Source organism: Trematomus bernacchii, unplaced genomic scaffold (assembly GCF_902827165.1).
Source record: "Trematomus bernacchii unplaced genomic scaffold, fTreBer1.1, whole genome shotgun sequence".
NCBI classification, from domain to species: domain Eukaryota; kingdom Metazoa; phylum Chordata; class Actinopteri; order Perciformes; family Nototheniidae; genus Trematomus; species Trematomus bernacchii.
Genome location: NW_022987342.1, coordinates 4209844 through 4236623, shown reverse-complemented (window position 1 = coordinate 4236623; position 26780 = coordinate 4209844). Strand labels below are relative to the sequence as shown.

Below are 26780 nucleotides of genomic sequence, written 5' to 3'. Positions count from 1 at the left end.
TGCGGCCAGCGCCGCTGGGTGTGGCCATAGCTCTTCCGGATTGGTCCATTTTGTTCCGGGTACCGCATGACATCATGCGGTACCCGGAAGAATCAAATGGACAGTTTCGGCTACCAAGCCCCATTCCTCTGGAACCAACTTCCAGTGACGATTAGGGAGGCAGACAGTGTCCACACATTTAAGAGTAGGTTAAAGACTTTCCTCTTTGGTGCAGCGTACAGTTAAGACTGGTTTTAAACCCCCTTTTATACATCCTCATGGAGCCTTCGTGTTATGGAATTTTAATTATTGTACTCTAACTGTATTTGTGTCATTGTGTTATGTTCCTTTTTAAGTTGGTATTTTCACATTGATCTTGTAAGATACGTTTGTTGTTTTTACATTGTTTTACATTGCCAATGGTGTTTGTTGACTTGTGAAGCCCTCTGAGACAAATATGATTTGTGATTTTTGGCTATATAAATAAACTTGAATTTAATTTAATTTAATTGAAGCCAAATCTGTTAAACACCTGAACAGTTGAAACAACATCCCTAATATTCATCTGGCTGCTACTTAAAAATTATTTTAAAAATATTTATCTATTTACCTATATATCCTATTTCAATAACTTGCATATAGACTCTTATTGCACTATTTCACTTTTTTAAAACTATTTTTCATTTTGTATTACTATTTACTATTTACTTGCACTATATTTTTTCTGTTTATCTGTGTTTTGTGTTGCTCTGTTGGAGAAGCCTGTGACACAAGATTTTCATCGGCATAACTACACTGTAGCTATGTTCGTATGACTAAATAAAGAACCTTGAACCTTGAACCTTGTTTTCCCTTTATGATTATTTACACAGGTTGGACTTTACTGTTCGGAAACCCTGAGAGACAAATTGGCAGAGGTGGGACCAAGTCATTGTTTTGCAAGTCCGAGTCAAGTCTCAAGTCTTTGCGCTCAAGTCCGAGTCAAGTCTCAAGTCTTTGCGCTCAAGTCCAAGTCAAGTCTCAAGTCAGGATGGGCAAGTTCAAGTCAAGTCCAAGTCCTAAACTTTGACAAAACGAGTCTTAAACAAGTCCTTATGTGCTTTTCAACAAATGTAATGACATCGATCAACAGAATAATACTTAATGATCAAACTGCTCTTTATTAGTCACATTAATAATTTAATAATCTATTTTCTCTCTGCTGGTAAAGTAACGTGTTTTCTTCTATTGTAAGAGGGATCAGTAAGGTAAGGCTACCGTGACGGTTTGATTCAGAAGCAGTTTAATGGATAAGATCCCTGATGTTGAGGTAACCAGAATGTTTATTTCCACTGTGTACAGCATGTTATAAGGGACCCACAACCTATCTTTATGCAAGGGATAATGTGCAGCGAGGCGGTCTCTATGGGGAAAAGAACACCTGAATCTAGATCCCTCTGCAGGTGGTACTTTAAGTATATTTTGATGCTAATACTTTTGTACTTTTACATTTTGAATGCAGGACTTTTTATTGTAACCGAGTATTCCTACACACAGGTACTTTTACTCAAGTACAAGATCTGAACCTCTCCCACCTCTGGCAATAAATCCTGAGTGGTTACCAAAAAAAAAAACCCTGCTCTCAAGGTTATTTTCATTTGACAAATCCTGCACTCAGCTTTGCTTTCTCCAATATCATTGAAATGCAGCCAGATGCTGCTACTTTTTTCGATTTTCGCTAATTTCTTGACATTTTCCGACGCGCTTGCATTTAAATCTGTCTCCCCGTCGCTCTGTGTAGCTGGCCTGTACCACTACACCTGCTGTCTTTCGAGCGTCTGCCCTCCACCCTTCTTTCACATAATGGTATGATCCCAGTGTGTCCTCGCATATGATTGGCCGCATGGTGGCTCATCAAAATAAAGTCCCGCCCCTGCCTGCATGGATTCACAGCAAGAGTTGCAGCGGCTGAAGATTCTGCTCTCCCCGACGGGAGTCTGCTCTTCTGACGGCATCTCGCGATCAGCGTGTTGGAGACCCCTGAATTAAATGATCAAGTCACCTCAAGTCAGAAGGCTCAAGTCCAAGTCAAGTCCCGAGTCATTGGTGTTCAAGTCCAAGTCGAGTCGCAAGTGTTTTGTGATTTTGTCAAGTCGAGTCCAAAGTCATCAAATTGGTGACTCGAGTCTGACTCGAGTCCAAGTCATGTGACTCAAGTCCACACCTCTGCAAATTGGATATCCATTTGATATGTCTGAACCTAGTTTTCTTTACGCCTGGAATATCTCCAATATTCACATTCAACTTCTTTGTTTAACTGGCTTGAGCGCAGAAACATATCAACACTTTGTCTTTGCCCAAATGTGAATTGTCATATTTAATATCTAATATAGGGCTGAATCTACACTGTGTATGTATTGGCATCAGTGGCGTAACTATCGACGGTGCAGCCGGTGCAACACACCAGGGCCCAGAGCCGACCAGGGGCCCATGCAATTAAAAAAAAATATATATATATATTTTGGCATTGACCGGTTCACGCAGTCTTCAAAGTAACCAAGTTGTAGCTAGCAGCATTATACAAAATGTAATAGCTTGCATTTATAATGTACAGCAAACCAAAGCACAAGAGCGGCGCTCAAAAGAGAAATGACAAGAGAGAGTGTATGTCCATGCGTGTGTGAGCGCATGAGCGTGCGCTTATGTTTGGGGCGATGGGGGGGCCCAAAACAATATTTGCACCGGGGCCAATCACAACCTTGTTACGCCACTGATTGGCATACTATATTAAAAGGTTGACATTATTGCTGACACGTTTAAATATATAGATTTGAAATATACATAACATTTGCACATTTTAAGTTTCTGAATGTTTACATATTGCTAGATGGAATGCTTCTATTTTTATTTTTAACCAGGTAGTTGTACTTTACGTGGGGGAAAAAAACCCATCAAATACAACTTTTTAATGTACGCAGAGTATTTTATATGTCTGAAAAACATGTTTGAAGCGGATATTTGACATTAGTTATCCCCTGGTTATCCCAATCTGCCAGGGTCCGTCTCATAAAAGGCCCCCGCCGCCATTTTGAAAGGTGTCGGAGCTTCCGTCATCACGTGAGGAAGAAGTGAGAGGAGACGGAGCAATCGAGCGGCTGAAGCGAGCAGTCGAGCCATCACTCAGCTCTACTCCTCTTGACTACCCGGGCTAACTTTAGCTACATGTGCTGAGGTCGAGGGAGAAACTGATCTCAACCGCAACAATGCCGACAGTTACTTTGCCGCCGAAAGAGAACGCTCTCTTCAAGAGGATTTTGGTGAGTTGATTATTAAAGCGTTGCATAACGTTATGTGTCGTTAATGCAGAACACTGGCGGGTCAAAAGCTTAATCGGCGGCACTCTGTGTGCCAGTGTAGCTCCCGGCTGCTAGCGCTAGCGTCAGTGTGTTAGCAAAATGGCATAATTGAATGGGCTAGCTAGCCCGGCCCTGACATGCGCTGTCAACGTAACGTGAAGCTAAAATGGTTGTTCTGGACTTTGTAGTGATTTTGACAGATATGTTGAAGTTTAAAAAAAATGCAGTCTCACTAATAAGCAAATTGGTACGGCTTTAAATAGCCGGACAGCTAGTTAGTTGCAGGAGGCCGCTCCGCTTGTCACACACAACAAGCCATAACTTGACGCTACCCTCCACGATGCTAACATGCTAGCCAGTTTAACGGTCGTGTGGGCTCTTTAGTTAACTCTTCAAACCACCTCTTATAGCGGTTTGGCTCAACGTTTGTTGTTATATTATTGCATAGCAGGTGTTTTACCCGAATATATATCTAAGTTTGACTTGTGTCGTATGAGGGCCATGCTATCCAGCTATGCAAGCTCAGCACACCGGCTGGCCATTTGACGTTAGCTAATCGGCTAACGCTAGCAACTAGTGTTGGATATCTTGGTTTAGCAGACTTTAGGTAGTTTAGGCTAATTGTCACTCTTAATCTGTCATCATAGGATGACGTTGGATGCACACCTTACCCTAACCGGTCTAGCTTGACTAAGGTCAAAATAGTAGAGCATGTGTGAAAACGAAGGACCGGTGTGACTGTCAGCAAATCTGTAGGTGCCTCAGGCCTGCTGTGCTCTGGCAGCTAGCTACATCCATCCATCCCTCACTATCATGTTTGTGTCCAAGTACTGCACACAGTTTGATTTGGGTCAGAGGAATCGTTGAACATGTGTGGTGTAAGCATAGCTTTATTGCAATTGGAAATGACAGTTTGGGAGCTGTCTAAGAACTCAGTAAACAAGTATTCTTCCGTGCGTATTTTGCTGTATGATGTTAAGCATCTCTGCATGGAAAGCTAGCTACATACTTTCCAAAAAGTGTGGCAGCGACCCCATTAACGTCACTTTCCAGATTCATTGTTTTGAAAGGCAGGGGATCTGCTAGCAGTGTGTGGCTGTTTATCAGCAGATTGGCAGAGGACATTCTTTCATTCAAACAGACCTGTAACCTGCACTTGATCTTGAAAAGTTGGTCTGTTTTCTTTCACGCATACCTCAGAGGTATCATTTATTTTCCTTGAACCGTTGTTGCACCACACTGTTGTGTAGTCTGAAATGTGCATTTTTCCAATTAAAACTTAAATTATAGTTAATTTCTTGTGTAACCCAGGTGGTGCAGAATTTGTGTATTTTCATTCTCTTGGCATATGACAACTAAAGCAATATTTGTTTTGTCTGGACAATAATGCAGGAAACATTTATCAAAGTGAAAGAAAAGCCTGCACTTCTTATTTCTGAGTTGTTTTCATTTGTACATGTCACAGTTTTTTTGTAATGTATGGTACTGCAGGTGCCACAGTCTTGCGTTACTCTGCATGAATATTATCTACAATAAGTCTGTGGATCGCAAAACACTTTTTTTAAGTTCAAGTCTTTGCAGTTAAAAATGGCATAAAGAGATTTAGTCTGGTTACATTGTAACGTGTATGAGGAAAAACACAGAATAAATGTACTGTTATATTACCCTTTCTGCACTGGGGATGTGATAATATAGTATGAGATTTTAAGCCGTTTTCTCTTTGGCTGTAGTCAGAAGTGGACCACACCCCATTTTTATTTTTTGCTTTCCCAGACCGAGTGCCCAAATGCATTATTAGAAGTTGGCAGGTCTCCAACTTCTGCATGGCAGTGGAGTTTGATGAGTTTACATTGTGTTCTGTTGTGGTAGGGGGGCAACACTTTCCCCTACAGTTAGTGTAAAGGCCCTGACACACCAAGCAGTCACCAGAGAACTCGCCGACGCCGCCTGTTGCGTCGCCGCAGACTACGTGATATAAACAAACAACAAATAGCGTGTGCGTTCCATTTTCACTCTCGTCCATCGAAAACATGTTGTCGTGCGGTACTGGAGCTATCAGCCATTGGAGTGTTGCTTGTGGAAGACATTCTCAAGCAACCGTGTCGCTTCTCATGCACTGATTTGCTAGCTGAACAGCCAATCAGAGTGTTTTCTTTGTCCGGCTGCCTGTGGCCGACGCACGGCCGATTCAACATGTTGAATCGGCCGTGCGTCGGCCATGAAAGGCCAAATAAGGCGTGTCGCGGCCGACGGTGCGGGACACACCAAATTGAGTTTGGGCGGCCTGGTGTGTCAGGGCCTTTAACCTAAAGTTGGCCCTTGCACCAATAATCTCAGTAAAAATGTGTATTTCATCAGTCTGAAATTCAACCTTTGTGCTGCATTTGAATTTGAAGGGCAATGAGTTGGGATCAGCCACGCCTCATTTCTCTTCAAGCTCACTAATGGAGGGATTTTTTAAAGAGGCGCTATTGTGCTTTTTTTCTCCCTTTCCTGTAGTAGATTATAAAGGTTTTTGTGCATGTAAAGCAGTGTTTCTCAAACTTTTTCATACAAAGGACTTAACCAATAAAAAAAACACTCACGGACCACCTAACTAACTCCACAAATGTCCAAAAACAATAGGCCTGCTTACCACTCCAACAGTATATAACAAATTACAGCTTAATAATGACAGCGTAACCTTCTCTATATCGCCTCGTTCACACATTAAAGGGCCCATGTCATGGCCATTTCTACTGATCATAATTCCATTGTTGAGGTATACTAAAATAGATTTATACTGTGCAATTTTCCAAACTCACATTGGTTTCTCATACAACATCTCTGTAAAGTATGTGTATTCACCGGTATTCACTCTCTGTCCTGAACGGCTTGTTGGAGCTCCTGCCCCCCCCTCCCTGTGAGCCCAGTGTGCTCTGATTGGTCGGGACGTTGAGAGGCTCGTTGCTGCGATCTGCTGCGAGGAGCGGACAGGCTTCCGGGTCGGCGAGAACAAGCGAAACTCATCCTGAGCACACACAAACACTCAGAGCCGAAGTAAAAACAATAAGTGTGGCTTGATATTGAGTAAGAAAAAGGTTTATAACGCTGTGAGTATGGGTCTGCGGAGAGCATTTCTCCGCGATCCCAATTTAGCAGCCCGAAAAACGTTTACCCATTTAAACAGTTGTGGTAGATACCTTGTTTGTTTTAAACATCATAAATACACAAACAACAATGAATACTTACAGGTTGTGTACCCGAATCTCCCTCTGGTCCAAACAAAGTAGGAACAGCATCGTTCTTCAGTGCCCTACGCTATACATATTCGGCATGAATAGCTGAAAGGTTTGGGAAGCTTTGTTTCGTGAAATGCTGGCAGAGGGTGTGGCCTCTGGGTATCCCCACGTCAGAGTACCCGGAAGTAAACAATGGAAAATGAGTAATCTCCAATGAGGCGTTTTGGGGCAGCATAGACTGTGTTAGAGTTTTATTCGCTACAGGGTATACTTTGAGGGTTTTTGACTCTGCAGACCGTTTACATGCATAAAAACCTTCATAACACACAAGGGGACGGGTAATAACCGGAAAAGCATGACATGGGCCTTTTAAATCAACAATACAAATACAGATTATTAAAGCATTTCGTTCAAATGCGATTTAAAATGCTCACAGGTTTTTACACCTCTTATGAAATGTAGACCACATTTATTACGGAGTTTATTTCCGAGCCAACAGACTCACAGATCATTGGCTACGGAGAGAAATGCAAAATACACCGCATGTAGTATGACACAAACCTCCGCTGTCGATTTTCTAAACAAAATACAGTAAAACTATGGTTGCAGGCCCAAATGTAACTCTCTGAGGTCTAAGCCATTTTTTCACATGTTAGGCTCGCCTGGGCTTTTTTTGTAAAAATGCTATTAAAACATGAACCTTATTGACCATCGGGCTGGCCTGCATGGTCTGCCTACAAAACTAAAATAAGAAAACGTTTATGCAGCCCCAACAACAGCCTCTGATTAATCAACAGACTTCATGCAATGCTTCATTGGATGCATATATTAGATAATAATCTCTATCTCACTCCTAACACATCTAAATCTACTTTCAGCATGGATACATGTTCATAAAAGACATCCATTGTTTGTTTTATACGCTTCTTGAAATCTAAAAAAAAACACATAGTTTTTCTAGAACAGATTACAAATCGCCTGAAAATGGTACAAACAAGTGGGAACATGTGCGATGAAGGTGTTGCGCTGGGCTATATCATGCAATCGAAAGTGAAACTTAAGCTCGCTGCATTGCGGAGATATTCCCTCGAGAGTGCGTTAAACTTACATTTATTTATTTAAAATGTGAAATTTTACCAATATACTCACGGACTACTAGGGGGCACTCACGGACCACCAGTGGTCCGCGGACCACACTTTGAGAAACACTGATGTAAAGGGTCTGCAAGGGCTAAAATCCCTGTGTTCCCGCAAGAGGGTATTTATCTTCAAATGCACTCTCCCCGATTGGACTCCTTTGTTTACTTCCGAAACATAGTAACAATATGTTACACTTGTGCTTCTGTTGGCTAGCGCTCCAACACATTGTACGTGATAGGCTAAGTGGTGGGACAACTCTAAGCAGTTGACCAATCACAACAGAGCCGGCCAGAGCAGACTGGGCTCTGGTTTGAGACAAAGGGTCTGCAGCACAGGCAGTATGAGAAAAATAAAGACCTTTTTGAACATTAAAGCATGGAGACATGACACAGTAGAGACACAAAATACAAATATAAACCGGATAAATAGCATAATTGGGCCTCTTTACAAGTTTGGATATTTCACTGGAACATATTGTGATTTAGATAACATTTCAATGAACTTCCAAGCACTTCCTATGAGTTGTAACCTAGAGACTCTCCTCTTCCACACCGACTTCCTTCCCACATGATGGGATTGTAGCAGTACCTTTGGAAAATGTTTTCCCTCAATCTACCGTTTACACTCACTGCAGCGAGCCCAGCAGCCTCCAGCCAGCACTCTGGCAGAATCTCTGTGATAACTCTGGGGGGGGTAAAGTTATTTTTGGATGAGGTAGAGAACATGCTGAATAAGCCCAGCTAATAGTGTTTATCTTACTATATTTACATATGTAATGTACCACTAAAGTATGTATGCATACTGGCATCTGTATTAGTGCATAATGCATGTGTGCCTTCCTGAACTGACACTAGTTGTAGACGTTGCTGACAGCATTTTCTCTTGTTTCAAATTGGGTTAAAAGTAAATAATGGGGGGAGTGCTGCAGCCCCCTCAGCACCCCCCCTTCCCGCGTCCATGGTGCTCAGGCTGAGTTCAGGCTCAGTTTCGTGCTGTCTCGCAGACCCCACGCAGCAACAAGGAAACGACACTAGTAATCCAGCTCACACTGTCCGCTCCTCACAGCAGCAATGTCCCGCCAACACGACACCCAGACCCCACGCAGCATTCTCATCTGTTTGTCATCACTGGTGTCATTACTGGTTGCTAACGCCATTGTAACACATAATCACTGATGTTCCGCTGTAACGGTGGTGGACTCATCAGAACAGAGTGGGCGAGCTGACCAATCAGAGCACACTGGGCTCACAGGGAGGGGGGGGGCAGGAGCTCCAACAAGCCGTTTAGGACAGAGTGAATACACATTGGAAAATTGCACAATGTAAATCTATTCTAGTATACCTCAACAATGGAATTATGATCAGTAGAAATGGCCATGACATGGGACCTTTTTTAATGGTCTGATCAAGTCTGAAATTTGGCTTGCGTCACAGCAGCTCCATTTGCAACATTAACAAGGACAGATATTAAGACACAATACAAGAAAAACAAACATTTAACACAACATCACAATCACTGAGAGAAACATGCTCAAAGACCCTTTAACGTGCATTTGATTGAGCTCTGTATTTACTGTTAGAATTTACTGGTGCACAAAGGACTGCTTCCGTCAGACTTTATTAAAACGAGGGACCCTGTATCTCCGATTTAGATGGCAACAATTCATATTCGCTGTTCAGAACATGGTTTGGTTCAGAGATGATGTTGTTGGACAGCCTCACTAGATTATTATGGTATGCTGACTCATAAAGTCTCTGACAGACTGAATGAACGCACAATTTCAAAACAGACCTTGTTCAATAATGTCGTCATTTTTTCACCATTAGTGCAGTGGGACAACAAAATGCGCTCTGCCAACTTTACTCTTCCTATTGCTCTCACACACACTCGGAGATCAGCTTAAAAAGAGAGGTGCTATACTACTGATTGCGCAACTGCATACTAAATATAACTCAAGGGCAAAAAGCTGGTAATTCCTTCAAAGTGGTGTAATACTGTGGTGGGTGTCTTAGTAAAACATCTGATTCAACATTTAAGCTTGGCTGTGTGCAGAAGCCTGATAAAAGCTCACATGCAGAGTTGTATGTAATCATTCTGGAGTAATTGTCTGATTATGTTCTGGGGATGTTATAATATTGTTGCTGGGGAACAACTATGACCAGCTCTGAATTTGTGACCACAACTCTTAAACTTCTTACTTCAAGACTTGAATATGGTATTTTAAAGAGGCCCTATTATGCGTTATTGGGGTTTCCCTTTGTTGTAGTGTGTTATATAGGTATTTGTGCATGTTAATGGTCTGCAAAGGCTAAAATCCCAAAGTTCCCTCCAATGGGAGTTTCTTTTGCACACAAAAAGTGAAATAATGTGTCTTTCATGGTTTTTCCTTTTTGCTACTGAGCTAGTTTCTTTGAGTATTACATTACTTCTGTCTCTCTGAAATGTCACTCTACTTCTCTTGGCTTATTGTGACTTTTTTTCTCCTTCCTTTGACAGCGATGTTACGAACACAAGCAGTACAGAAACGGGCTCAAGTTCTGCAAACAAATCCTGTCCAACCCCAAGTTTGCAGAGCATGGAGGTAAGCATCAGACGTTTGAATGGATAGATGGATGAAAAGCAGGCAATATTATGTTCCATATTTCTCACTGTGTGGTGTTTCACTGTCCCCCTGCAGAGACCCTGGCAATGAAGGGACTGACCCTGAACTGTCTGGGGAAGAAGGAGGAGGCCTACGACCTGGTGAGAAGAGGCCTGCGCAATGACCTCAAGAGCCACGTCTGTATCCTTACCCACGTCATCATTTGTGTGTTATTAAAGTAGATATGCTCCAGGTTAAGTGGGTAAAACCATGAGCTCGTGTGTCTTTTGTAAAATGAAGGACCTTGAGATGCCACACATTGTGGAGCTCTGTTCTTTGTGAAGTAGAGTCAGCACTTCCTCTGTTCGCTGCTCTCTTTCTTTCTCTCTTTCTGTCTCTCCCTGTGACTCCCAGGCCGAAGGGAAATCTGTTCATTCTTCCAGCAGATAGTGCTGGGCCGCCTAATCCCAATGTCAACTCTTCTCTGAGCAGGAAACACATTGCTGTCGTTTTTAACCTCACCAGTCACTCTTTAGCTTAAGAACCTGTGGTAGAGACTAGACAGCAAATCAACATTAATATTAATCAGAAGACATTTTGATCAATTGGTCCTCCAGGGAAGTGTGATGGAAATGTTTCTGACCTATTTATAGATTAAAGTTAAATTCAACCATATAATAATAAAAAAATGTTGATTAGGTCAAGCTCTATTTAGACAAAAAAATGTGGGCAATTTGTTCGCATAATATCACTTGTGAAAATGTATTTCTTTTATTTTAAATAATCATTATGAAGTGATTAACACAATAAGAATAGTTGATTTATCCCGGTGGAAATTGGGTTTTGTGACAGTTGCTCAATTTTAAAAGGAAAAATAAAATAATCTGTTAAAAAAAACGTAGTTCATGTAAAATGTCATGTAAATGATCAAATATAATACAATTATGTATATAAACATAGGAAGTTGAAGTTATAATCTACACATTGTGCTACAATACAGACACTGCAACAGATTACATTATATACAGAGGTTTAAGTCAAATTGATTGTCCACTCTAACCAGGAGAGCTTCATTAGTGATCACAACTCTTGTTTATAACCTTTTTAATAATAGTTTGATTTCATCAGAATCAATGGAGATTATTCCTTAACTCCTCGTGCACCAGGCTGGCACGTTTACGGCCTACTGCAGCGCTCGGACAAGAAGTATGACGAAGCCATCAAGTGTTACCGCAACGCTCTGAAGTGGGACAAGGACAACCTGCAGATCCTCCGAGACCTGTCCCTGCTGCAGATCCAGATGAGAGACCTGGAGGGCTACAGGGTGAGCTGACAGGGGGTTCATGAGCGGTGCTTTCGGATTTGATCCTGTGATGCTTATGATCGTAGCATCATTCTAGTGACCTCATCAAAATGTATAGGGAACACAGCTCAAAAATGACTTTTCAGATTGCTTTACATTTTTATGTAAACTTGCCTTGGCACTTCACTTTTGCTCCTCCCAGGCTCCTTCCCTGTTTCCCTCAGGATACAAGTACACACACACCCAATACGCATGGCTCACTTGCACACGAGAGTTAGTGAAAGTCTAATTTAAGTGGCTTAAAATGTTGTATTAGTTAATGACCACCTCGTTTCACATTATCCCTTACTTGGCAACTTTACTTTGTAATAAGAGAATAAAAGAACTTTGTGGAATACACACTCCCATCTGTCGCTCTGCCTTATCCAGGACCAAGTTTGGCACTGATTTAGGGGAGGACTGAGCACATCAGCAGGTTACAGCCAGGCTTCACAATGTAGAACAGCTCTCGCGGGACACAGCCTGGGATTTAGATGCTTATTAGTAAGAGGTATGAAGATCAAAGGTAAGCATGGCAAGATAAACCTGCATTTGTATATCTTTCTTTCTTTTTTAGGAGACACGGTACCAGCTGCTGCAGCTGCGTCCAGCACAGCGGGCCTCTTGGATCGGCTACGCCATCGCCTATCACCTCCTGGAAGACTACGAGATGGCCGCAAAGATCATTGAGGAGTTCCGGAAAACACAACAGGTTAGACCCAATGGAGTGGTGCAAGAATGAGTCCTAAACCCAGAGATGAGTTGGTTTAGGAGATTTCTCGTTTTTGATCTACAGCATTATATACATGAGTAAATGCCCCACTGGTGAACCTCTGAAGCCTTTGTGTCTAAAAAAAACTGTGGTTTTCTTGTCATTTTGTCATCACATCTATCAAACTTGATTATTGATCAAAGACTTTAATATGTGCTTTTAAGCCTGGCAGTCTTTTTTCCCAAAGGTTTTAAATATATTACTACAATAAAGCTCCCATTCTCTGGCTCGCTCCTGATAAGACCATTCTGCTTCCTGTCTTTGTGCCATATATATATATATATATATATATATATATTACATATTAATATATATATATTACATATTACACAACAGGTTGGCGTGACTAGGCAACCGTTAATAATATTGATTTCACGCCCATTTGTTTCTCCAGACGTCTCCGGACAAAGTAGACTACGAGTACAGCGAGCTGCTGCTGTACCAGAACCAGGTGCTGAGGGAGGCAGGCCTCTACAAGGAGGCCCTGGAGCATCTGAACAACTATGAGAAGCAGATCTGTGACAAACTGGCTGTGGAGGAGACACGAGGTGGGTCACTGAGGTCTCACCTGGGAAGTCTCTTGTTAAAACACGAGCATATCAGGGTAAACGCGTGTTTACTAGTGGGGTAGAGAAGCTGTCCAACAAAGAAGGGTGGTGGTTGGATCCGGGACGCCATTCCTATGAAAGTTGCTCAGTGGTGCGTAAAGCCAAAATGGCCTGCCTCTCGAGGGGCAAAAGTAATCGTATCTGGGCTCATAGAGCATGCGCACTCTCACTGCTCAGTTGGGTAAATGGAGAGGGAAACAACTCTGGATTTGACTATTAGCGCATTTTACAACCTTAAGACCCTAATGGTTTAATAAAGGCTTTAAAAGTGTTGGTACTGGGTAGCTAATTTACTTCAAAAAAAGTATTTGCTGATATACATACGTCTCTTTCCCTATGTAAGTCATTGACTGACACAGAAGTTTTACCACCAGCGTCCGGCGCACTTCCTGGGTGCATGTTGTACACCTACTGAGGCGGCAATGGCTCAGGGGTTCAAAGTGCTGATCTACCAATCAGAGGGTCAGTGGCTGATCCCAACCCCTGCAGTCTATATGTAGAAGTGTCCTTGGTCAACCCCTAATTGCTCTGAATGGCATGTCCACGGTATTGAAGTGTATTTAGGTTGCGGTGGATAAAAGCGTAATCCAAGTAATAACATGAGATGTAACTAGAAAATGCATTTCCTGCTGAAAATGCGTGCGAATGCTGCAAACTGTGTATATTTGTTGCTGAATTTAGCTGAAAAAGCTGAATATGTTATTAGTTGAATGGTCTCTGTAGCTGCTTTTAGCTACAAAAACCAAGTAAGTGTGTTGCTGAACATAGTGGAGAAATGCAGAAAAGTGAAATTATTTGAATCAAAATGTGTACAGCTCAAATGCATTGCAATGACTTTGTTGAAAACTTGAAATTGAAATGTTAAACTGGAAGAGTAGGACAAATGGTGAAGAAGCTTAATATTTAAAAGGTATAAACAACAAAATGTATAGCCTCAATGTCCTGAAATAGCTGAATAATGTAATAGTTGAATGGTTTCTGTAGCTGAAAGTAGGCTGAAGGAGTTCAATATCAGATAGTAGTCAAGCGGCAAACTCTGGGGCAGAGCCGGGAGGTCAATAAGGAAGTGCCACAAACTACAGTTCATCTATTGGCCGATAGGCGATGACTGCAGAAAGGATGAATTTCCATAGACCCCCATGTTAAAATGCCCAACTTTACAGCAGAAATAAACATGTTTCTACCCCATGATGCAATAAAATGTATTCGAGATATAGTTAGATTCCACCTTAATGATTATTAATTGTTGAGTGAATTGTTTTATAACGCGACCCTTTTATTTATATTAGGTCTTAAAGTTTTTACATAAATTAGGGCGTGGTCACTTTGATGGACAGGTACGTGCCTCACTGTCAACTAACAGCAACTTGTCCACTCTGCTAGGCTACAACATTAGCTAGTTGTAGTTACTGTACTTGACCCTTTAGCCGTGTTCGTGGTGATGGTGCCTTTTAGGGAATGTTATTACAAATACCAGACAATTAAAATGTCGTGCTGTGCGGTTGAATGTACTAACAGAACTTCCAAGAAGTCTAAAATGATAATATTATACATGTTAACCCCGTTATCAGGTGTTTGTGTGCTTGTTAGCTTAGCTTGTTATATAGCTTATTAGCCAGCTAAGGACGTAACCCTTTATACATGTGTGTATATATATATATATATATATATATATATATATATATATACATACATACATACATACATACATACATACAGTTTAGTTTATGATTCAGCCTTGGGTAAGACTTTTATAGTCTATGGCTATGACGCCCATAATGCTAAATGGGAGCAAATGTTAAAAGGGGACCCTATTATCCCAGTGGTGGCTCCGTTAGCTCCGGGGCGGAGTCCGGCGTTATAACTGGAGATCAAGGAATGCAGCGAAACGCGGACTTGGTTCGCCTGCAGCCCGCTGTAGTATTGGCTAAATAAATTATGTTGAACAAGGCTTATTAAGCTGAACATCGCCACAATTGTTCTGCTATGTATCGGTACTTATTTTATTTTATTAACGTGTGAATGACAAGCATTAAGAATAACAAAAAATAGCTAATTCTCTTGCAGATCGTCTCGTTTGATTATGAATGTAACGTTTATATAGTGGAACTACACTGTTTTATCAAAACCAAAGTGCCACGCAGTAACTTGGTATGCATGTATTTCATGTTAGCTTAGCTTCTGAGCTAGCTCTGGAACTTCCAGCTCGGTGGCAGCAGGTCCCGCCTCAGCTCTGCCTCTTTGCCATTATTTGGATCAGGTGGGAGTTAGACTCTGACGTAACTGTCGAGAGGTTAGTGGCCGACTCCGCCTACTAAGGGCTTCTCGGCCACTCTGCAGAATCCTATGGGTGACGTCACGGAAACTACGTCCATTTATATATACAGTCTATGGTAGTAGTGAAGGAATGTGTGATAAGAGAAGAAAAGAAAGTAAAAAGGCTTTGAAAAGCATCAAAATATTTTAACTGCAAACTTTTTAACTAACTTGATGGCGAGTGATCTGTCGCCATGGCAACGGCATTTGATGAAACCCCATAATACGTGTAGATGTGTTGATGGCTGCATCGTTACCAAACCTGTGAAGTTTTGGGCCGTTTGGAGCATTTTCACTGAAGTTATGAGAACCGTGTTTCATGGTGAGCATTGTGTTGCCATGGCAACGGCATTTGAAGAAATCTCAAAACTGTCACGTAGATGTCTTCACGGCTGGACTGTTAGCACACGTGAAGTTTGAGCACTTTTTGACCATTTTCATAGGATAACTCCTATGAAAATGGTCATAAATAGCAATATCGTGTTTTATGGCACGGGATGCGTTGCCATGGCAACAGCTTTTGAGGAAAACTCACTATTGGCACATAGACATGTTGAGGGCTGGACCATTAACCATTATCTGAAGTCTGGTGCTGTTTTGACCCTTTTCTTAGGCGTTACGACAACATCGTGTTTTTTGGCGAGGGATGCGTTTCCATGGAAACGGCATATGGTGAGATGTCAGATTTGGCGTAGAGCTGTTAAGGCATGGACCGTTGATATACAAGTGAAGATTGGGGGGCGATCGGACCGTGTCAATTTGAGTTACAGCGACATCGTGTTTTTTGGCGAGGGATGCGTTGCCATGGTAACTCCACATTACCAGAGTGTGTCGCAGCTCCGGTTTTGGCTACGTGTCACTCTCACTTCTTATTTGGTAACGTGTGTGTGTGTGTATGTGGAACTTTCCCTCGATTCCATTGGCTCTAGCGGTTAAAAAGAGATGTCAACCATCAAAATCGACCAAGGGGGGCCAGAGATAGGTCAAATCCACCCAAATGACCCCAGAAGTGGTTTCCTTGTTGCTAAATCTCTCTAAAAAGGTCAAATTTCACTTGTTTTGCATCAATCTTGATACAGGGTACTTAATATATGTTATAGTTTGGATTCCTAAAGCTTTTAGTCTACCTTTCAAAGGTGGTTTTGACTACAAGTAATGTGTTTTTTTTGGACGGACACAATAATTTACATTTTTTTACTATGTTCAATCTGAATTTACTTTAAAATAAAAAACATCTATATTGATTCTGACTCTTCTACATCCAACTCACAGGTTTATCATTGCTTTGAGAAAAAAGATTATTAATTTTCCCCTTTTAGAAGTGAAGTTATGGTCATTTGTTCTGGGAATGTCATTTTCGAGCCTGAGACCTGGAAAACAGGCTCGGGGGTTAACAGGTTAATGGAGACACATTGAACGTTTTTGTCACTTCATGCCCTCAAGAGACATTTTGTTTAATTTTTTTGCTTCATTTTTATTTATTTTTTCAACGTAGGAGAGGTTTTCCTACGTTTTTCATGATGATGTCCAAGGAGTGTAGGGTTTGGGAATTATGGCAGGTTTATTTTTGGGCGAATTTCAAGCACTCCTCCACTCTGTTTTGAGATCAAAGCACTCTAGACAACGAGCTGCGCAATACACACTAATGTTAAAATCTGAAGAAGGCCTCTTTACCAAGCTCCAAACTAAGTTAAATATCTCAAAAAGTATAACATATATGAAAAATCTAAAGAACTTGATAGCTGAAGGTCTTGTGATCATTTTAAAGTTGGAATTAAGTCTCTAGCTGAAAGTATGTGGAAGGAGAAGCATTTGGCGTAAGGTGTAGGTAAAAGAGGATTTGAAGGTTCCTCCCATTGAGTTACATGTTAAAAAAAAGAGTTTAAAAAGCTGAATATTTCAGTATAAAATATTAATATATGAAAGTTTCCCATCATGTGCTGAAAATCTTTATATCTATATATATATATATATATATATATATATATATATATATAGATATATATAGATATATATCTATATATATAGATATATATATATAGATATATATATATCTATATATATATATATATATATATATATATATAGATATATATCTATATATATAGATATATATATAGATAGATAGATATATATATAGATAGATATATATATAGATATATATAGATATATATAGATAAAGATTTGAAGAACTATAGTGGAATGCTGTTGCACAGCATTCGCACTAATAATGTTATTATACAATAGTCGATATGCCCATTACATTGAGTCCTTCAGCAATCTCTGCCCTTTGTTCTGGCAAAGAATATGAAACATGATGGGCAATTTGACGAGATAACCTTGCAAAGCACTCTGTTACTCAGACTTTGAATATACAGCTTGAGCAGAATCAGCATGGACGAAAACACAAAATGATGTTTGTTCATGTTATGAGATATCTTAATGCTCAACAGAACAGGCAACACGTTTTATCTGCTGCCTGTGAGAAGTGATACGAAGATGGCATTTTTTATTTTTTTCCAAGATTCCAATTCATACTTCATACATTTCTCCAGCTTTAACGTTGAGTTGTCAGTGGAAATCCTACATATTGTGACCCTTTTTATGTACTTTAACACCCTTCTGTCATGTTTCTATAGGAGAGATCCTGTTGAAGTTGGAGCGTCTCGATGACGCGACACAAGTCTACCGCCGTCTGCAGGAGAGGAATCCCGAGAACTGGGCCTATTACCGAGGCTTGGAAGGTGCCCTGAAGCCAGGTAGGACACTTTATGCTTTCTGTTTGAAACACCATATTGACGGAATATTAAAATGTCCACATTCATTGTAAAAGCTACAATTGTCAACATTACATTTTTCTTTAACTCCAGGCAGTATAGAAGAGAGACAAAAAATCTATGAAGACGCCTGGGAGAAGTTCCCCAAAGGACTGGTTCCTCGCCGGCTCCCCCTTAACTTCCTGTTGGGTAAGGCCAATAATCTCCTATCAACTTCAACAGTGACTTCAGTCATCCATGTCCAAGCAATAAAATAATTAGCTAACAGCTCACTAAAGCTATCGTTGTTTGATTGTATTCGTGGTGCAGGAATGAGTTCTAAAAACGGAGTTAGCATTTTAGAACTTCCAGTTCCCTTGTCTCTAATGCCCCTTTCACACCAAGGCGGTTCCCGTTCTAGCTCCGTGCTTGCGCTCTTCTGGTTCGGAACCGGTTTTTATTTTCAGCCCCCGTTTTGTTCACACCGCCCAGAGCCCGACTGGTGCTGCCGCGGCTGCGTCATGACGTCACCGTTTACGTCGCTGATTTTCTCCCCAACGGCGCTCACAACAACAACAATGGGGGATGCGTTGGGTCGATGATCGTGTTGCTTTTAATCATACGAAGCCAGATTAAATTAAATAACTACTTCTCCAACCTTATACTTTTCTCCAGAGTGCCGTGGTTCATTGTTTATTAATGTGTTTCAGCGGCATTTACCGACCGCTGCAGTGCTGGCTGCTCTTCCACGGGAGTTTATTCTCCCGTTAACTCACGGCAGCGGCCGCTGTAAAGTCTTCACTGTCTGACTGTCACACAAGCAGCTGATACATATCCCCAATTCCCCTTAAGTGAATGTGTGTCAGTCTGAATTGACGCTGTTTGGCATCACAAAGCTGTTATGAAAGTTTCTCTGGTATAAAATGGGTGATGTTAGCATAGCAACCGAAGCTAAACTGACTATCTTTACTATTTGTTGCTATCCTATTGTGGCATAAGCCGTTTTCTACAGGCACATTTTACCGGCGTATTTTTCATTATGATTCTACTTGTGATAGTCGGACATGACAACCTGTGCAGCCCATGTATTGATTCCATCCGATAGCTGCTATAATACAAAACGTCTGCCTGCTCTCCACAATGATCAATAACAGCGAACGGATGGTCAAAGTAAGGTACAAATAAACAGAATCACACTAAGCCTGGTTAGTGTTGCCTGACTTTATAAAGTGTGTTTTTTTTTTATAAGTGTGTGGTTGCCTTCTAGTCACTTTGCTCAGCGCTACTGCTTGTTACTACTTTTATTTGCCGTTCTCGCCATAAACTGTTAGCTCAGGTTAATCTCGCCCCCCTCCGACTTAAGTGTGACGTATACGGTTCTTGCTTCTTACTTTTTTCGTGCTAAGTAAGAACCGGTTTACGGGGAAAAGAGGCGGCTCCGCTGCGGTGTGAACAGGAAAAAACGGTGCTTATCAGGCTCTAGCTCCGAACCGGCCCTGGAACCGCGTTGGTCTGAAAAGGGCAAAAGTCGGCTTTTTTTTGTTTGTATTGTTGGTGGTTAGATTACTAAAATAAGGTCTGTGGTTAAAACATTTTTCAGGTTTTGTCCTACGACATATAATACATCAGTTATCACACCACATTGAATGTCCGAAGTTCCTATGTGTCATAAAAACGTAAGATACTAAATAAATTAGACGACTAAACATCAGTTGCCTTTAGCTTAACAGTGGTGATTCGCAACCATGATGTCGTTTTTAACTAACCGTTAGCTTTTTACTTCTGCCCATTAAATGTTATGCTTTAAAAATCATAAGTAGTGTTAATACATTTAGATTATCCTGCTGAACAAAACATTTTAGTATAATAAACGTGTTTGCCAAATATCTTATTTTCTTCATTGCTCCAAAATTTGAAAAATCCCACTTTTAGTCAAGGGAGCCTTTTGAGATGGTAACGTCATCACTGCACCACTCTGTTTGTGTTCCCAGTTTTTATTCCACTTTAAGTGATTACCTTATTTTCTTCCCGTGTGTTGCAAAGTGCAGTTTTCTGTTCTTCTCCATCTCGTTTAATTTTTTTCTGCAGGCGAGAAGTTCAGAGAGTGTCTGGACAGGTATCTGCGGCTGAACTTCAGTAAGGGCTGCCCGCCCGTCTTCACCACCCTGAAGTCGCTGTACATCAACAAAGAAAAGGTGACAGCACTGCTGCAAGACATGTCGGATAACTGATCTAAATCACAAAGACACTTTTATCCTCACCTCACTTTGAACCAGCTTACATAATGCACTGAAGCAAGCGAGGTCAATCTGAAGGAAAGATTCTAGTGTGCTAGATTTAAGTTATTCCCAAGGTTTCTGCAGGTGATCTAATGTACTCTGTCCTCTTTCTCTTTGCAGGTGGCAATAATAGAGGAGTTGGTGGTCGGATATGAAACCACATTAAAGAGCTGTCGAATGTTCAACCAGAACGGTGAGGAATAAATCAGGATGATAATGAATGAATGTCTTTCTAAACTTGTGTGTGCAGTGTAGCGTAAAAGACAGTTTTTAACTTTTGTTTTAAAGAGGACGAATTATGTTCATTTTCAGGTTCATATTTGTATTTTGTGCTTTTTCTGTTATTCATGTTTTATTTACGTGCTTTAATGTTCAAAAAGGTCTCTATTTTTCTCATACTGCCTGTGCTGCATCACCTCTTTTCACCCTCTGTCTGAAACCAGAGCCCAGTCTGCTCTGATTGGTTAGCTGGCTGGCTCTGTTATGATTGGTCAACCGTTTCCTGAATGAATTGCCTCCTTGTAGGGCTGCTCGATTATGGCAAAAATCATAATCTCGATTATTTGGGTCAATAATTGATATCACGATTATTAAAAACGATTATCCATTTACTTTGAAAACATCCATTTATTGGAGAAAACAAATTTGAACAGTATGTTTTTAACAGTCGATTACCCTGAACTTTAAGTATAATTCAACTGAAAAACCAATAAAAAAATAATTTAATTTGAAAAAAGTAATAATAATAATAAAAAAATTATCGTTTTATTTCGATTACGTTGTTTTCGTAATCGTTGCAAGCCATAATCGTAATTGCGATTTAAAATATGATTAATTGAGCAGCCCTACCTCCTTTTATGTTAATGTCCAAGCAATGTCAATGTCGTTCAGGCAATTGAATCAAAAAATGACTCACCCAAGAGTATAAAGCCATGCTTGCAGAGCTGAGCCAGCAATGCCTCCATGTGCAGGGGTGCCCCATCTTCTGACACAGGCACGAATAATCACATCTAAATCAGCCAGAACAACATTCATATTCATATTCATATTCAACTCCTAATTTGAGATGCCAAGAACAAGCTTTCTCTCAACTGAATAGCATAACATCAACAATGATTCGATATCAATATATTTTTTCAGAAGTTTTCTTTTTGATCAAACAGTAAATGGCGAGGCTGATATCTAACAATTTGAATTGCATATTGAAAATGTACTTGTGAATCCTTCCTGCATAGGTAGTTATTATGAATCCATAGCATTGAATGGTACATTCTACTGCTTATAATGTTAAATAAATAATTACAAGAGGACATTTCAGAACTTAAATCCATTAAAGGAATGTTGCAGATAAAATGCAACAAAAATGGGGTTGACTTCTATAAAATCTTAGGGATTACAACCAAGTTTACTCATTTGCATTCATAACTTACAAGGTTAACTGTAGTTTTTTTCTTAGTAATCGTAAAGACGTGAACTTACGCAATCTCTCCTGTACTGTGGCAGATGACGGTAAAGAGGAACCTCCGACCACGTTGCTCTGGGTACAGTACTTCCTGGCTCAGCATTACGACATGATTGACCAACAGACTCTGGCTCTAGATTACATCAACGCCGCCATCGACAGCACTCCCACGCTCATCGAGCTCTTCCTCATCAAAGCCAAGATTTACAAGGTAACGCACGGCACACATTAGTCCAAGTGTTTACCGAGTAGCTGTGTTAGTGTCATGACTGCCGTATTGACCTTTAGCCTCCCACAGCATGCTGGCAACATCAAAGAAGCTGCTCAGTGGATGGACGAGGCCCAGGCTCTGGACACCGCCGACAGATTCATCAACTCCAAGTGTGCTAAGTACATGCTGAAGGCCGGCATGGTGAAAGAGGCAGAGGAAATGTGCTCCAAGTTCACTAGGGTGAGAAAAGTACAAACTGTGCTGAGATAAGGTTCTGAAAATATCAGAAAGAATTGTTTTAACACATGTACAACATAAAACATTTCCTATGAATTTACTTTGGAAACGCATTTTACCAAAGCATGAATGTAGAATAAAATGAAATGCCCAGTCCCACAAGGTTAACGGAACTGCACAATATTTAATGTATCCATGAATTGCATCCGTTTCAAAATGTTAAGAGTTCTCTCTTTGCCCGTGCTACAGCCTTACAACAAATGTCACTAAAGTTGTTGCAGTAGTTTTTCAGAAATCCTGCTGACATGGCCAAACCTAACATCCCTGGGAGTATTAGGTTCACAGTGACACACACTGACTTGCCAAATCCGTTTGCAGCAGTTGACCTCACATGACAATAGAGCATGCCCCTGTTTTGTAATTGACTTTGCTCATGCATGTGTTTTTTGCTTCTTTGTCCAGGAGGGAGCGTCAGCAGTGGAGAACCTGAACGAGATGCAGTGCATGTGGTTCCAGACAGAGTGTGCACTCGCTTACAAGTCCATGAACAAGTTTGGGGATGCCCTCAAGAAGTGCCACGAGATTGAAAGGGTGAGCCCTTATTATCAGGGAGTGTACTTGGTGTATTTTTCCTAGCAATGTTTGCGCAAAACTCCTTAGCTACCCAAATTAAATGTCATGAACAGGTCAAATCCTTGTATTTTTTTTTTTGTTACATCTTCCTCCTTTTTTCTCCCATCTCTTATCAGCATTTTGTGGAGATCACGGACGACCAGTTTGATTTCCACACCTACTGCATGCGGAAGATGACGCTACGCTCCTACGTGGACCTACTGAAGCTGGAGGACGTGCTGCGAATGCATCCCTTCTACTACAAGGCTGCCACCAGCGCCATCCAGATCTACCTGAGCCTGCACGACAATCCGCTGACTGACGACAGCAAGGAGTTGCAGGCCGACACCGGTAAGTCCCACACTGGTTTTATTTACATTTTAAAACTTTCCTGGGCCAAAAGAAAAAAGAAAATGCTTTTATCCATACGTTAACGCCCCGTTCTCTTCTCTAGCTAACCTCTCGGACAAAGAACTGAAGAAGCTGAGGAACAAGCAGCGGAGAGCCCAGAAGAAGGCCCAGCTAGAGGAGGAGAAGAAGATTGCTGAAAAGGAGAAGCAGCTTAAGAACCAGAAGAAGAAGAAGGAGGATGATGATGAGGAGATCGGCGGGCCTAAGGAGGAGCTAATACCTGACAAGCTGGTCAAGGTTAGAAAGAAGAGCATGACAAATCCTAAAGACCTAAAGTGTCAGTGACGAGGCAATTTGTCTTTGATGCTGCACACATATCTACACATAGAATAGCAAGCAATCAGTGATTTGATGTGTGTTCCCTTGCTGTCACTTCCTGTTTATAGGTAGAAAATCCACTGGAGGAAGCTGTCAAGTTCCTGATGCCTCTCAAACACCTGGTCAAGGACAAAATCGACACGCACCTAATGGCCTTCGAGATCTACTTCAGGAAAGGTTGGCAAGAGCATTTAAATTCAGTGACTTTTCTTTAGTTCTTACCATGTTGAAACTCACGTCTTACCTTGCATTTGGTCTTTTTTTCTCTCCAGAAAAATACCTGCTGATGCTCCAATCCGTGAAGAGGGCGTTGGCCATTGACCCAGACCACCCATGGTTACACCAGTGTCTAGTACGCTTCTTTAAAGGAGGTACGAGAGGGTTCCACTTTGTTACATAGCATTTTAGTCTTACCTACTACACAGTTTGTTTCTACATTCTTCACACCATTGCTCACATCTCTCCCCCTCCTCCATTCCTTCAGTGTCTGACAGCACGGAGCTGCCGGAGACGGTCAGGACGGTTCTGAAGCAGGAGATCACCCGGCTGTTCGGAGACAGCAACGCAACGAGCTTCAACCAGGCTTACCTCACCAAGCACTCCAACTCCATACCACACCGACTGGCTGGTAGGACTCACACACACACAAGTACATACAATCTGTTATAAAAGGTCGGGTTCCCATTTAATACTCAATATATGAAGGCATATAAGAGCCACTGTAGTTAAACATTTCAAACAATTACAGAGGCCTGTCTTATTCCAATAAAGAAACACAGAATGGCCAGGTGGTACATTTACAAGAAAAAAACAAACACTTGTTTAATGGTCATACATTTGCAAGGTTTTTTCTGTCTGGAACCATGTCATTTAACTTTTGAGGGTTTGATCCACCTTTTTAACAAACTCCTCCCTCCTGCAGCTGCTAAGATGATGGTGTATCTGGACTCATCGACGGAAACAAAGGCGACAGAGCTGGCCACTGCACTAGATGAGTCGCTCAACAACAGAACCATACAGGTACGCATCAATGCTAATGTCAGTAATAATACAAAGGAAAAGGCCTTAAAAGCTACACAATTGAATTATTTGTCAACACTTTTTTTGGAAGGTGTGTGTGTTTAAGACTGATATTAAATTATCCTAACAATAATGTGAATGAACACCGAGAATGTTTAATAAATATGACTATTGTAATTAAATTACATTTCCTAAGCATCTCTAAGCGGTTCACTTATCACGTGCTGCAGCACAAGGAAAAATATAGCCCTTTTTTTAATATTTAAGCATGGAAACGTGTAACAGCACAAAATACATTTAGAGAAAAACTACCCCTTTTTAAAAAGAATCTGAACTATGCCTTTAAAAATACTTTTAAGAAACAAAAATCTCAAAACGTATGGAACTGCTGTTTTTTTATAATTCTTCCTCTCTTTGCTCCCCTCTTCAGATCTGCACAGAGGTCCTGGATTGTCTCCGAGGCGGCCTGCTGGGCGACTGTAAGGAGCATGCAGAGTCGTACCGTGCAGAGTGTCACAAGCTTTACCCCTACACGTTAGCTTTCACACCTCCCGGGTATGAGGAGAACACAAAGATCGCCAACGGAGATGTCTCCACGGAGACGGAAGAGCTAGCCAACGAGATGTGAGCATGCTACAGATCAACAGCGGATGACAAAAGGAATTGGGCCGAGCACTGAGCCTTGTGGTACGCCTGGCAGCCATTTTGTTAAGAGCCAGTCACAGGAAGCGAAAATGGGTGTTACATTCTTTTGGCTCCGCTTAAATTGGGTCTGGCATGGCCTGGCTCTCCCACTTGGTGAAAATCAGGACTGTGTGTGCGCGTGTGTGTGTGTGTTGAGAGCATGTGTGCGGTTGTGTATATTTGTGGGAAAGAGGGGGGGAAGAGAAAGATAACAGAATGGCCATTTTACTTCTTTTTTTCTTTTTTAAATAAAGCTGACAACCAAGCTGAGTAGGAAAATACACTTTAGTTATTGGCAAACTGTCTGGAGAAACCGCGATGGACTGACATGGACTGCCGGTTTTCCTCGATGATCAATAACGGTTCCCCTTATTTTAAAAAGGTTATTTAAATTTTAAAAGGACACAGCTGTCACTGGGGGACAGGAGACTGAGCTGAGTGGATCTGATCTCTGACAGATCTGTAGGAAGCTGAGCAGGAAGAGTTACTGAGGAACAGAAGTACACACCGAGGACATCCAGCGACCACACGCCAATCTGCTGTAACGCTCCAGTAACCGCCGATCTCCGCCGATCTACAAGTGGCAGTGCAATGGAGTGAGTGAGGAAGCCTGATCTCTGCAGAGGCCCGGCACAAAGAACGTCACCGCACATGTTTTTGTTCTGTTTTTTTTGGTCAGACTGTGCTTTCGCTCCTGGTTAAACTTCGGAAATTGTTCCCTGTCTGTTCATATGGAGCATATTTAAAAACTCTAGGTTGTGTGGAGTGCTCCTTTTCAAATACACTGCTGTTCTAACATTCTAACAAGTTCTGAGAGTTGGATAGATCTAAGCAATACCGTAGACACCTTCCTGTCCATAATGGATCAAATAAACGTATTATTGATGATAATCATTTGTAGATCTGGTTGAAGTGATTCCACTGAGCCTCCTGGCAGAGTCACTTGTGGTGTTGCTGTTGTCACTGTTAGAAATGGTTTTATCTGCATGCACACAGGGATTCTATCACTTAGAGCGGGAACTCTGCTAGTTAAAATTGCTCCAAGAGGTCAGAGTTCAGCATCCAGGCCCGTTTCCCAAGGTGACGGAAGTGAACAGGTTACAAGGCAAGTAAACGTCTGAGCATCTGAAATTTGTTGTTTTACTTTTTCTTTTTCCCCCCCAATAATCTCTTTTCTTCCCCTTTTTCCTCTAATTTGGGTTCTAATGTGAAAGATGAAATCTGAGATGGCGATGTATGATATCTGGATTTTTGTATTAAAACCAAACGAAAGAAAAAAACAATCTACTGTTTTTTTATCTGTATTTACAGTTTTAATTAAAGGTCACCTATTGTGCAAAATCTACTTTTCATGTATTTTGTACATAAGTGTGTGTCCTCTGTGTAGAGGGAAAAGAGAGATTCGCTCACTTTTTGTCCTGATCCATTTAAACCTGTCTGACAATGAGCTGATCAGATTTTGGCCACTTTATGAGTGGCTCCTTATTTTTCATCTA

General features: G+C 41.2%; 1 protein-coding gene across 1 annotated transcript; it reads left to right on the top strand.

Moving 5' to 3' along the window:
- Positions 1-3221: 3221 nt before the first annotated feature.
- naa15b (N-alpha-acetyltransferase 15, NatA auxiliary subunit b) lies at positions 3222-26567 on the top strand. The gene is made up of 20 exons (XM_034129845.1): positions 3222-3275; positions 10172-10256; positions 10353-10457; positions 11423-11580; positions 12176-12310; positions 12765-12918; positions 17934-18053; positions 18165-18260; positions 20139-20245; positions 20450-20522; positions 21833-22002; positions 22090-22242; positions 22702-22830; positions 22989-23202; positions 23306-23499; positions 23649-23757; positions 23853-23951; positions 24065-24208; positions 24503-24600; positions 25031-26567. Exons 1-20 carry the CDS (start codon positions 3222-3224, stop codon positions 25226-25228), a joined length of 2595 nt encoding a protein of 864 aa, XP_033985736.1. The 3' UTR covers positions 25229-26567.
- The last annotated feature ends 213 nt before the right edge of the window (positions 26568-26780 follow it).